At 54.1% G+C, this 12,209-nt stretch overlaps 1 protein-coding gene across 1 annotated transcript in view; it reads right to left on the reverse strand.

Annotated features, from left to right (window-relative positions):
- Positions 1-3,040: 3,040 nt before the first annotated feature.
- The window catches only part of A3GALT2 (alpha 1,3-galactosyltransferase 2), an 18,815-nt gene continuing 9,646 nt past the window's right edge, over positions 3,041-12,209 (reverse strand). Inside the window, exons 2-5 of the mRNA XM_040468476.1 lie at positions 5,818-5,901; positions 5,549-5,638; positions 5,130-5,267; positions 3,041-4,311 (exon numbers count right to left, since the gene is read on the reverse strand). Coding sequence (XP_040324410.1) covers positions 3,624-4,311; positions 5,130-5,267; positions 5,549-5,638; positions 5,818-5,901 — 1,000 coding nt within the window. The 3' untranslated portion in view covers positions 3,041-3,623. The remainder of the gene's footprint in view (positions 4,312-5,129; positions 5,268-5,548; positions 5,639-5,817; positions 5,902-12,209) is intronic.

A 12,209-nucleotide genomic window follows, 5' to 3' on the forward strand; every position in this document is an offset into this window, starting at 1 on the left:
GTGGGGGGGCGGCCACATCCCAGTACCCTGCCTATCTTCGGGGGTCCACCGCAAGTGCCCTGACTGGGACACGATTCCCATGATTGAGGGAACCAAGAAGTCCCCTTCAATCCACTTTTCCCACGTGGGTCAATGTTTTGATTGTGGAGGAGGGAGATGCAGGAATTAATGACCCCAGAGTTTATCAAGGCTGGTCCTCTGTGGGGCATTCTGAGTGAGACAGAAGTGACTCTACCAAGAGTCACCATGGAGCTCGCCTTCAGGAATTCACTCTGAGCCCTCACAGGCCTTGTGAGTCAAGACGTGGCTGCAAGTGTAGAAAGTCCAACCCAAACAAGGATTTATTGGCTTTCATAACAGGACAGTGCGGGAGTCAGGCCAGCCTCAGGGCTCACTGTTGTGTCTCCAGCTCTCTACTTTGCTTTGTTCTAAGAGCTGGTTTCACCCTCAGGCTCCTGGGGGGGGGGGGGGGTCAGCAGCTCCAGCCTCACAGGCTCCCCGCAGGGTTTCCTGCAGTCAAGCCTCTCTCTCTTCCAGAAGCCCCAGCAAATATCTGGGTCTTGCTGGTTGGGACTGGGGTAGGTCCCATCCCTGAACCAATCACCATGACCAGAATGTCTATACTTGATTGGCTTAGACCTACAGCCCATGCTCTAGGCCTGGAGCATCAGGTGAAACCCCAATCTGTAGTACATCTCCCCAAAAGGAAACCAGATGTGTTGACATGAGGAGGGGTAAATGGATGTGGAGTAGCCAGGAACCTGTCTTCGGTAACCTCACGGGCCTCAAGGCGTTCTCGGAAATTGACCTCCCACAGCCTGCTGTGCTAAGGGGTGAGCTCTGGCGGCCATGTTTGCATCACTTGACCCTATCCCAGCCACAACCGAGTGGCCAGCAGTGGACATTTGACTCAGCCGTTGAAGTCCTAGACCGATGGTAGCGATGGTGCCAGCGGGATGCTTTGGCTGTCCTGGTTCATGAGTGGGTTGTGCACACCACACGCACGTGGCCGACTCCACATTTGGTGGATGTGGTGGTGTTGAATCGGCCATGGTGGGGTTTCTACAACAGAAACTGGCAAAGGCTACAAATCTGGGCTTTCTTTTTCCTGGAGGAGCCAGTTGCTAAACATTTGCCAGCACACCATTGGCTGACTCTCCAATCAGCTTTTCTGGTCCGTGAATTAGGAAGAGGTCCAGTTCAGGAGCCCGGAAGAGCCCGTGGCCCAGGGGTAGGGACGTCTGTTGGGCCACACACAAGCAGGACAGAAGCAGAGGCGGACAGAGAAGACCTGGATGGAGCCTGCGTCAGACTCGGTTCCTGACTTTGGATCTCCATCTTCCGGGCAGGTTTGATTTCCTGCTTGTTCTCACATCAGTGAATTTAAGTTGCTGGTGGCACGACATCGGGCAAGTCACTTAACCTCTCTGTGCCTGATTTTCTCATACGTAAAATGGGGGGAATGACAGCAACCAACATACAGGGTGGATGTGGGGATTAAGTGAATCAACGTATGTCCAATGCTTCAAACTTTGCCCAGGGCATACTAAGTACCAGTAAGTGTAATTGTTATTATTTGACATGGCCCCGGTGGATCTGAATCCCTTATGACCAGTGAACTCTGGCTAGACAGCTGCTGGTGTTTGGGGATTTCCGGGGATGACATCTGAGCTGGCCTGGCAGGGTGGGGCAGCAGGGGCAGGTGAAGATTTTGCAGGTAGAAGCGGCACTCCGAGGACTGGGAGGACTGGCAGCTTTTCACCTGCTCACCTGGAAGCTCTCAGGAGCTTCCACTGTCTCTGAGGGCCCCGGCCTGGGTGCTGAGGACAGTGCTGACTGACAGTGACACCGATGGAAGTGGCCTCTGAAGAAGCTTATCCGCCCTTGTTATTCCTGCTTCTGCCCCAAGTCCCTCTAATGTCCCCCCCCCATGGGCCTCTGGGTAAGACAAAGGAGCGAGACACTCCCAAGAGGTTGTCTGTTCCACACTGCATCTTCCTTGACTCTTCCCTGTCCTCAGGAAGGTCTCTACCCACGGTGCGAAGCTGTCCCAGTCCAGCACCTGGAAACCCCTGACCCAGCCGTCATTTAAAACAGGAAATGGCTGTTCTTTTGGCCAAGCCTTTGACTCCACGAACTTGGTGGAGAAGGGGCAGGCAAGGACGGGGAGAAGGCAAGTTACATTTTCTGCAGCATCACGACAACCTCCGCAGGGAGGGTGATGGGCACCCCCGCTTTACAAATCTGAGGAAACCGAGGCTCAGCAAGGTGAGGAACTTGTCCACAGTCACGCGCAGAGTTAGAAGAGAAGCAGATCTTACTGGCTGGTGCTCAGGCCTCTCATGGCCACGGGGTGTGTGTGAAGGTGGGTGTGGGTGGCCCTCGGGGAATGCTGCAGGGTAAGGGAGAGGAAGGAATGTGCCAGCTCAGAGCCATCAAGCAATAACCTGTTCTAAGGTACCGCTGGCCTGTGCTTATCTAAACCAGAGTCCAAAAGGCCTTCTGGGTTTTGCTAATCCAGTTTGGGTGGGAGGCAGTGGGGAGCTTTGAACTGCGTTTGAGAGGGGCGAGATCTCTTATGTCACATCATCAATAAGTGGAACCCGCTTGTAAAAATGATCAGATTGTGAAAACCATCAGGACGGATTTACGCTGGAACTGCTGTCCTTCCTGGGAACCGTGGAGGCTCATAAAAACGCAAGGTCTGTGAGAACACTGTATACTGGATTCGGGAGACCTGGAGTGAAATCCCACCCTCCCAGGGCCTCAGTTTCCCCAAGTGTCAGAGGACAGCGCAGGGGCTTCCAAGCTGCCACCTTCCCCGTCTCCTTGGCCCCGTAACCACCTTTCCTGCAGGGCCTGATGGTTTCACCTGCTGTTCAGAGCCTGTGTTTCCCACTCCCCCCGCAGCCCCCCACCCGGGGATGAAAAGTCTAGATAGCAGCCACGAGTAAGGAAACTTACCAGGCCCAGACTATGGGCCCCGCATCAAGGAAATGTCCTTTTTGTGGACACTGTCCAGGAGAGAGGGCCATAAGGATACCTTTGGAATAATTTTATTATAATATTACTTAAATACGTACAAAGTTGCTTGAGGGTGGGGGGAGCAAAGCCAAGGACTCAGATGTTCCTTCTGTGGCAGCAGCTTTCTCCTGTTCACCCAGAAGCTACTCTCTTTGGAGTGAGAGCCAGTCCTGCCTCTCCAGCTGCCGCCCAGACAGACTCACAGCTTCTCTGTGCCTTAGGCACTTACGTTCCCTTTTTGTGCTTCAGTCTCCTTATCAAAAAGGGGGTTGGGGGCTGGCGTTGGGGGGGGGGGCGGGGCGGGAAGGGCTAAAACAGCTCTGCAGGAGGCATCAGCCGAATCCAGTAAGGTCAGAGGTGAAGGGCAGCTTGCGAGGCGCTACTGTCGCGGTGCTTTGTCGGTGGCTGTTGAAAGTGGAGGAAAGGGACCTTTCCCTCCTGTAGAACAGCTAGCTCCCCAAAGCCCAGGGCCTCCTCCTCCCACCGCTACGATCCCACGGCCAGGCGGGCAGGGCTGTTTCGATCCAAGCTCTCGCTGCCCTCTGGGGCGCCCCGACGGCTTCAGGGGCCCCCTTCCCGGGCCGGCGGGGGCTCGGGGACTAGTCGCGCAGCAGGGCGTACTCCTTGGGCGCCCAGAGCAGGCGCGGCCGCCGGATCTCCGCCCTCGAGCCGATGTCGGGGCTCCAGCAGAACTCGGGCGACAGCACCTTGGCGGGCTTGTGCAGCCAGAAGAACTTGTTGAGGTGGCTCTCGTCGTGCCAGCGCGCCTCCAGGCCGAGCTCGCGGTCCCGCCGCTGGCCCTGTGCGCAGTGCGCCGTCAGCCCGCGCAGCGCCGCCACGCTGCCCCCGAACACGGCCGCGTGGTAGTAGAAGTCGCCCTCGCCCGGCGCCAGCGCGGCGGCCGAGCGCGCGTCGCGCTCGTAGGGCAGCAGCCACCGCGGCCAGCGGTAGTGCCAGGAGTGCAGCTGCGCCACCGACTCGGCCAGCGCCTCGGGCCCGAAGGCGCCGTGGAAGTACTGGTCCACGTCCATGCAGAACACGAAGCGCGCCTCGCGGCCCAGCCGCGCGCCCAGCGCCTCGTGCAGCGTGTGCATGCGCTGCATGGACACGTCCTGCCAGCGCCGCTCGCGGGCCACGCGCTCCACGCGCAGGAGGCGGCCCGGGGCCAGCGCCACGCGCGGCACGGCGTCCGGGCGCTCGGTGAACACGTAGTACACCACGCGCTGGCCCACCATGAAGTGCTGCTCGGCCGTCTCCAGGAAGCGCGCCAGGTACTTCTCCAGGTACCTGCCGGGCGGGGTGGGGCGGGGCGGGGCGGGTCAGCCCGAGCGCGGCGCCTTCCTCGGCCCCGGCCGCGCTCGGGCTCGGGCTCCCGGCTCCCTGCAGCCACGGGCTCCGGGGCTCCGCAACCCTCCAGCCGCAGCAGCTTTCGAGGCGGGCGCAGAGGCTTGCAGATCGCTCGCCTTCGCAGCCCTGGGTTCCCTGCCTTGACCGTGGGCTCCCACTGCCCGCCTGGATCAACAGGGTCCCGCGGCAGAGGGGCCGTGCTGGCCCTGGGACGGCCGGCAGCGTTAGCCTTTGCCTCGTTAGGGCTCTGAGCCTTCGAAGCTTAAAGCTTACGAAGGCCTGGAGCCGTGATGCCGCGGCGACGTGAGGAAGCCCAGCCAGCCGCGCGCGCGCGGAAGGCATTGTGAAGACAGGTGCCGCACCGGTGTTCAGCAGTCGGCCATCCCAGGGGAGGCCCAGACATGGGGGAGCAGCGGGGAGCCCTTGGGGAGTTCCTGCCCACAGAATCTTAAGCTGTAATAACAGCCGTTGTTGTCATCACTGAGGTTGTGACAGTTCCTCATGCAGATGGTCAGGACGGTCCCAGGGTAGGGGCCTGTGCTGGGTGGGCTCCATGGTGCCGGTGTCTAGGGAGGAGGGAAAGGGAAAAGGTGGTCCTGCCTGCTCCCCGGGAGGCTGGGACAAGAGGTGCTGTCTTTGCTTCCCTCTTCGCTTTGGGATCCTGCGGCCGGGGAGCACCCTGTGCCCCATCCCTGCGTCCCATGCACACCCCTTCCACTCCCTGCCTGGACAGCACCGCTCCCCTCCCCGGGCCTTACCTGCCTACAGCAAAGACAGTCAGACCAATGGTGAGGTTCCGCTGCAGAGCCTCCCGCTGGGCCACAGCTGGGTCGAAGGTGCCATCCCAAATAATGGGGGCCCCCCAGGAGGTACAGGTCAGGACTTCAGGCCGGGCCCTGGCCGGGACAGGGATGGAGAGATAGGTCCATTCATCCCCTGGTCTGGTGCATTGTCACCGCCACCTCCCCAGTGCCGTACCCTAGGGCCCCACAAATGGGTCCCACCCGGCCCCCGCCCCTAGGAGTCCCTAGCCTAGATCCAACACAGAGGATTGGGAGATGTGTGTCCTGGTGGGGCCCCTGGGAGGAGTACCTGGCCCTGCCAGGGTGCGGGATGTGTGGAGGGCAGGGACACGGAAGGCAGGGCTCTCTAGGGCATGTGGGCGTTAGCGCCTTACCAGGGATGCAAGAGACCCGTGAAGTTGTCTCTCAGCAGGGCCATTCTAGCAGAAGGGCAGACACCCATGGGGATGAGGACTTCCAGATGCCTGCGGGGTGGGGGCGGCAGTGAGGGGCCCTGTCTCTTTGCACTTTACAAGGAGGGGGAGCCCGCAAGGACAAGTGTGCAGCCAAGGTAGCCATCGCCCACCATCCCTCAAGGAGGCACTTAGAAGAGGCCCCGACCCTGCTGGTTCCCACGTTGAGGGCTGGGGGAAGGGAGTTGTACCTGATTACAGGGAGCCCATACAGGTACAGCCCTAAGAGGCCAAGTGCAAATAGGATCAGCAACCAGAAGAGTCTCTTCCAGGTCCTGGGTGGTGGGGAGGGCATTAGCAACTCATTTATACATACACATACACATGAGACATTGCTTATGTAATTTTAATGTTGCAGGTTATTTATTTTTGGATACAAATATATTCTTTTCACATGGTACAGGTATTCAGAGGTACAAAAGAGTATATGTAGCGCAAAGTCTTTCCTGGTCCCATCCACCCAGTTGCTCTGCATGGAGGGGAGCCAGCACTACTCTTTTCTTGTGCCTCCTTCCATAGGTGATCTGTGCGTATGCAGGCAAATATAAATATGGTGGCAAATCCTCCCTCCTCCCCTCCCCCGATCGGTGGTAGCACAGTAGATATGCCGCTCTGCATCTTGCGTTTTCCACTGCCTCCACTGACCGTATCTTTGCGGTTATCCCCTCTGAATACTTGAAGTGCTTGCCTCCCTTTTCCCCAGCTGCCCAATATACCATTTATTGGATAGAGCGTCATGTACCTGACCAGGCCCCTTTTGATGAATGTTTGGATACGTAACCCTTTGCTTTTCCCAGCAGTGCAACGGGACATGACCTTGGGCAGGTTTGGGGGATGATAATATTAGAGGTTGGGGTGCTTAGCCTGGGTAGGGGGCAGGACTGGCCTTGGACAGGAGAAGAGACTGGGAGGGGATGCAAGGAAGTTTGTGGCTTGGTGACCGGGAGTTGAGAACTGTCTGACACTGATGAGTTGAGGGGCTGCATGGGGGGTGGGCTGTGGTCAGGGGCCACGCGTCTACAGTGGCTTCAGCCACTGGGCTGGGTACGTCCAGCAGAGCTCAGAAGCCCCATTCCTGCTCGGAGGAGGTCGGCTTTGGCGTGTGGCCACGGTTGGGAGTCATCCAGGAAGGGCCCCCAAAGTCGAGATCCTCTGGGGGATCTCATCCAGTATCCCCCACCCCTCCTGTATGCCCATGTCTCCTGAAAGGCTGGAACCACCTGGTGAGGAGCACGGACACTGGGGCCAGACCCCCAGGTTCCAATCCCAGTCCACCATTTGTAAGTTGTCTGGCCTTGGGCAAGGTTCTGGACTTCTGCACTACAGTCTCCTCATCTATAAAATGTGGATGATAAGAATGCTTCCCTCAGAGGGCTGAGGTGGCTGGTGAGTTGATACACGCTAAGCAGTTAGGTCAAGGCCTTGCACACAGTTCTAGCTCAGTTGCAATTGTCATTATTCCTGAACAGACCCTCATGATCCCCGGACAACCTCCCAACTCCACTCTCTGCCCTACAAATCCTTCCAAAGTCTGGCTCCCCTCCTCTCTCAAGCCTGCCGGATCAGACGCTCCTGCCTCCCTGCCTTCTCAGCTACCCGACTTGGCTGTTCCTCATCAGACGTAGCTAGTAGATAGGAGAGGGGTCTTGTGGTGTCTGTGTGCCTGTGTCTACCTGTGCACCTTCTCAGCACATGGTACCTCCTTCTGTTCAGTTGGCCAAGCCAGAAACCTGACTACACCCCAACCCCTTCCTCTGTCTCACCCCCGCCCCCGTCATCTGCTGTCAGTCCCCAGGGTGGGTTGACTTCGCCTCCTGGATGTCCTCCCCCCCACCCCCGGGCCCCTGTGGTACTCCTGGCCCCACAGTGATCCTGCCTGCACATCCCCCACCAGGACCATTGAAGCATCAACTTCCAGCCCCTTCCTACACAACCCCCAAAGTCATCCTATAAAATGCCCACCTGCTTTCACAGTGTCCACATCACGTGACCAAATATCCAAGAAGAAATACATTTAGAAGGCAAATCTATGGGGAAATGTTCACCCTCACTAGTAACCAAAGACATACAAATTAGAACAGGGTGGCATGTTTTACCTATAAAATGAGCTTTAAAAAAAAAAAACACAAACAAAACAACAAAAACTAGCCATGCTTCAAGTATACAGTGAGACAGGCACTCTTACAGTTGCTGGTGGGAGTGAAGATTGCTAGATCTTTTTGGAAAGCTACTTAGCTTTCCAGCTTTCACTGTTCCTACCCTTTAATCCAATCACCCCAACTTCTGAGAGTCTGCTCAGAGATCATCTTCAGGATGCAAAAAGTTTATCCATCAAGATGTTCACTAGTTTCTGCTTATGCATGCCTTCACCCTATATTGATTGGGCATAAGCTCAGAATCATGCACTTGCTAGGTCAAGGATTCAGAGGTGAGCGAGGCACAGACCTTATCTTCATGGAAGGGAATCAGGAAGATGTGGATGGCCAGGAAGAGAGGAAGTGGGTCAGATGACAGACCTCAAACAGATGAATGGAACACAGCACAGTAAAGGCTGTAATCAGTATAAATACAAGATGCTATGAGGGCAAATTGGAGGGTGGCAACTGAACCTTGACAGATGGGGAGGAAGTTGGGGAGGCTTCCTGGAGGGGGTGGCTTCTAATGATTAGAAGTTATCCGGGCAAAGAAAGCAGCAGCGGGGAAGGGAGGTCTATGAGAAGAAAACAACAACGTACAGAAGTGAGAGGGGAGAGAAAATGTGGGGTGCGCATGGCACTGCGGGTCACTCTGCAGGGTGGAGTGCAGGTGGGGAGCGGGGACAGGTGAGGCCGAAGGTAAGCCAGGGCCAGATCACCCTGCATTCCAGGCTAAGGGGTTGGGCTTCATCTGGAGGACCATAGGGAGCCCTGAAAGATGCTTCCTCCAGGGACTGATGCAGACTTTTATTTGAAAAAAAAAAAAAAAAAAAAAAAATACCGCAGCTAAACAGTTGAGCCTGGACCCTGAGGGGTGAGGGGGCGTGGCTGGAGGCAGGAAGGCAGTTCCGGGCTACTGCTAGCGCTCGTGAACCAGGGCGTTGGTGGTGGGGTGGTGGAGGGCTGTCAAGGGGGCACGCAGGACTTGGTCAAGGTTAAAGGGACCCGGCCAGGGGAGCTGGGAAAGGAGACAGTGCCCGACTGGTGGGGTGGGTGGAGGAGTAAGTGGAGGTGCAGTGGTGGAGGCAGGGGCGTGGTTGACTCTCCAGAAGTGTGGCTGGAAGGAAGGAGGCGGATGGGGGCAACCGGACGGGGCTGAGAGGCTGGGATTGGTGGAGGAGTGTGTGTTTCCTTTATATGAGGGGCACTTGGGCTTGGTTGGATCCTGACTGGAAGCACCAGGGAGAAGGCATTCCGCGGGCTGCTGAAAAGGCCCTAACAGCCAGCCCACCGACTAAATAGCCTTTTGCTGACGACTCCGTGGTCACGTGGAAAAATGCTTATGCAGAAACCGTAAATGAAAAAAGCAGGTTCTAAAATCAATGGGCAGTATGATCATTGTTACTTATTTATTTTTAAATTTTTAAAAATGTTTATTTTTGAGAGAGAGAGAGAGACAGAGTGTGAGCAGGGGAGGGGCAGAGAGAGGGAGACATAGAATCCGAAGCAGGCTCCAGGCTCCGAGCTGTCAGCACAGAAGCCGATGAGGGGTTTGAACTCACGGACCATGAGATCGTGACCTGAGCCAAATTTGGACGCTTAACCGACTGAGCCACCCAGGTGCCCCTGGGCAGTATGATGATAATTTAGCAGGAATTAAAACATGCACCAGAAAATAAGACTAAAAAGGAAAACTTCAGTATCTATGCAATGTTATAGTAGGGCTTTTTTTTCCCTTTACTTTTTCAAGTTTTTAAAATGTGCTTGTATTGGCTTTTTAATGCAGGAAAGATACACAGTTAGCAATTTAGAAAAACAAAATCAAACCAAACAAGTTTTAAGCCTTCCTACTGCCTGCAAGATAAAGTCTAAACCTCGGAGCCCTGTCCAAGAAGCCTTCAGAATCTGACTCCTTGGCGGTCACATTCGAAGTGCTCTCGCCTGACCCGGCTTTCCCACCTCTAGAAATGGAGACTCACGGTGGGTAGACCAAGGATGCTCTCATAGCTTTGTTTGAAAGAGTGAATGGACGTCTCAGAAACCCCAGTGTTGATCAGTGGCGAATTAGATTCGTGAATTATGCACACCTATACCGCGGAAAGCAACAGGACCCGTGAAAAGGATGAGGTGGATTTCTGTGTACATTCTGGAAGAGAGGTCCCGATGTGTGAAGTGGAAAAGGAGATAACAGGACTGTGTATAGAGGCTGATCTCACTTCTATGAAGGGAAAGCCCCCATTTACAGACATGCATACCTATGGTCTTTCATAAATGTGTCGGGAAAGATCTAGAAAAGCATTATCCAATAGAAGTACAATATGAAGGGTGCCTGGGTTCGACTCTTGATTTCGGCTCAGGTCATGATCTCATGGTTGGTGAGTCTGAGCCCCGCATCCGGCTGTGCTAGCATTCGCAGAGCCTGCTTGGGATTCTCTCTCTCTTTCCCTGTCTCCCTGCCCCGCCTTTGCTCGTACATGCTCTCTCTTTCTCTCTCAAAATAAATATAAACATTTAAAAAAGTAAAAAAAAAAAAAAAAAAAAAGAAGGAAAGAAACCAAAGAAGTACAATATGAGCCAGATATATAAATTAAAATTTTCTAGTAGCCACATAAAAAACTGTGAAAAGGGCTGAAATTAATTTTAATAACATTGTAATTTAACCCACTGTGTCCAAAATATCCTTTTGACATATAATCAATATGAAAATGGTGGAGATACTTTATATTCTTGTCTCATACTAAGTCTAAGTACTCAGTCCAGTATATATTTTAGATTTATAGCACATTTCAATTGGAATGAGCCACATTTCAAGTGCTTGGTAGCTACATAGGGCTGGTGGCTACTAGACGCACGGATTCTGAAGGAGATGCACCGGTTACTGGGGGGCTGAAATTAGAGGGAAGAGGGGATTTCTGCTGGATACACTTCTCTCACGTTCCGCTGTACAATGAGCAGGTGTTACTTTTGTCTTTGTTAAAGAAACAATAGGCCCCAAATGGAGTCGCTAAATGCAGTTTCACCTTCTCCCAGAAATGTACCTTTAACCAGTCTGGAATTACCCGGTCAGCACTAGTGAGAATACTTGCCTGATGGACCCCCACTTTCCCCTAAAAGAAAGTGACCTTGCTCGAAGCAGTCCAGTCTTTGTTAGAAACTGCCTTTTCCTCCCACCTCTTCTGCCTAGAACAGCATTTCTACAGCCCCCTCAGAGCTCCTTTGTATCTGCCGAGATGAGATGCCGCCCGATTCATGAATTGTTACGTAAAGCCAATTAAGACCTTCACATTTACTCCACTGAATTTTGTTTAACAGATTTGCTGGCGGTGACGGGAACAAAGGAGACTTCTGGGGGCTCTGGGGACAGCGAGGAACACAGGCGTGGTACCTCGAACCCTTTGTATTCTCTTTCTCGCTGTTTCTGAGGGTTATGGTCCTCTTGGTTCTGAGCTCACATACTTTGCATCAGCCTCCTGATCCAATTGGCTTTCCAGTCTGGGGCTGGTCAGCTTGAGCTAACAGACAGTTCCACCCAGAACCCAAGCCCCTAGTCCTTGGTTTAGTGTGAATTACCCCCATTTTCTTGGAAACCCCAGACCTTTCGTTCTGTCCCCAGATTCCACATTGGGAACTGCCGGTGGCAGCTCCAGTCGCCATTTGTTTGGACTCAGTTCTCTGGGGTCTGTGATTCAGCCCTCCCCCCCGGCCCCACTTCCACACTGGGAGTTGCTGGGGGGAGCACACAGGCCCTTTGTTGGCCAGTCCACAGGTTACTGCTGGTGTCCACAGTCCCATTTCTTTGGTCACTGTTGGTCTCTGTTATGTCCATCAGGTAAAGGCTATTGCTAATGGGAATCTCAAAAGCTGCCCAAATTGGTGGGCGTGGGTCAAACATATAAAAACTGTTAGAACACTTGCCACTTAACCCAAAATTTCCTGTTAGGTTAGGGGAAGAGTCGCAGTAGGTCACCTGCCAACCTCAAGAAAACCTCCATGCAACGAGGTACACCGTAAAGCGTCACACAATTCCCAACCCAGCAGCACATCTCTTTTAAGTATTAGTTTGGTTCTGAGACACCCAAAGGCTTGGCTCAAAAAGAACTACTACTACTAATGGGATTCTTAAATTACAAGAGTTGAGGGGCGCCTGGGTGGCTCAGTCAGTTAAGCGTCTGACTTCAACTCAGGTCCCGATCTCGCGGTTTGTTGAGTTCAAGCCCCTCTGTGCCGACAGCGACAGCTTGGAGCCTGGAGCCTGCTTCGGATTCTGTATCTCCCTCTTTCTCTGCCCCTCCCCCACAACGTTCGTGCTCTCTTGCTCTCTCTCTCTAAAATAAATAAACAAATGTTCACGAAATTTTTTTTTCAACGTTTTTATTTATTTTTGGGACAGAGAGAGACAGGGCATGAACGGGGGAGGGGCAGAGAGAGAGGGAGACACAGAATCGGAA

Source organism: Herpailurus yagouaroundi, unplaced genomic scaffold (genome assembly GCF_014898765.1).
Source record: "Herpailurus yagouaroundi ecotype Mexico unplaced genomic scaffold, PumYag 77, whole genome shotgun sequence".
Lineage (NCBI taxonomy): Eukaryota > Metazoa > Chordata > Mammalia > Carnivora > Felidae > Herpailurus > Herpailurus yagouaroundi.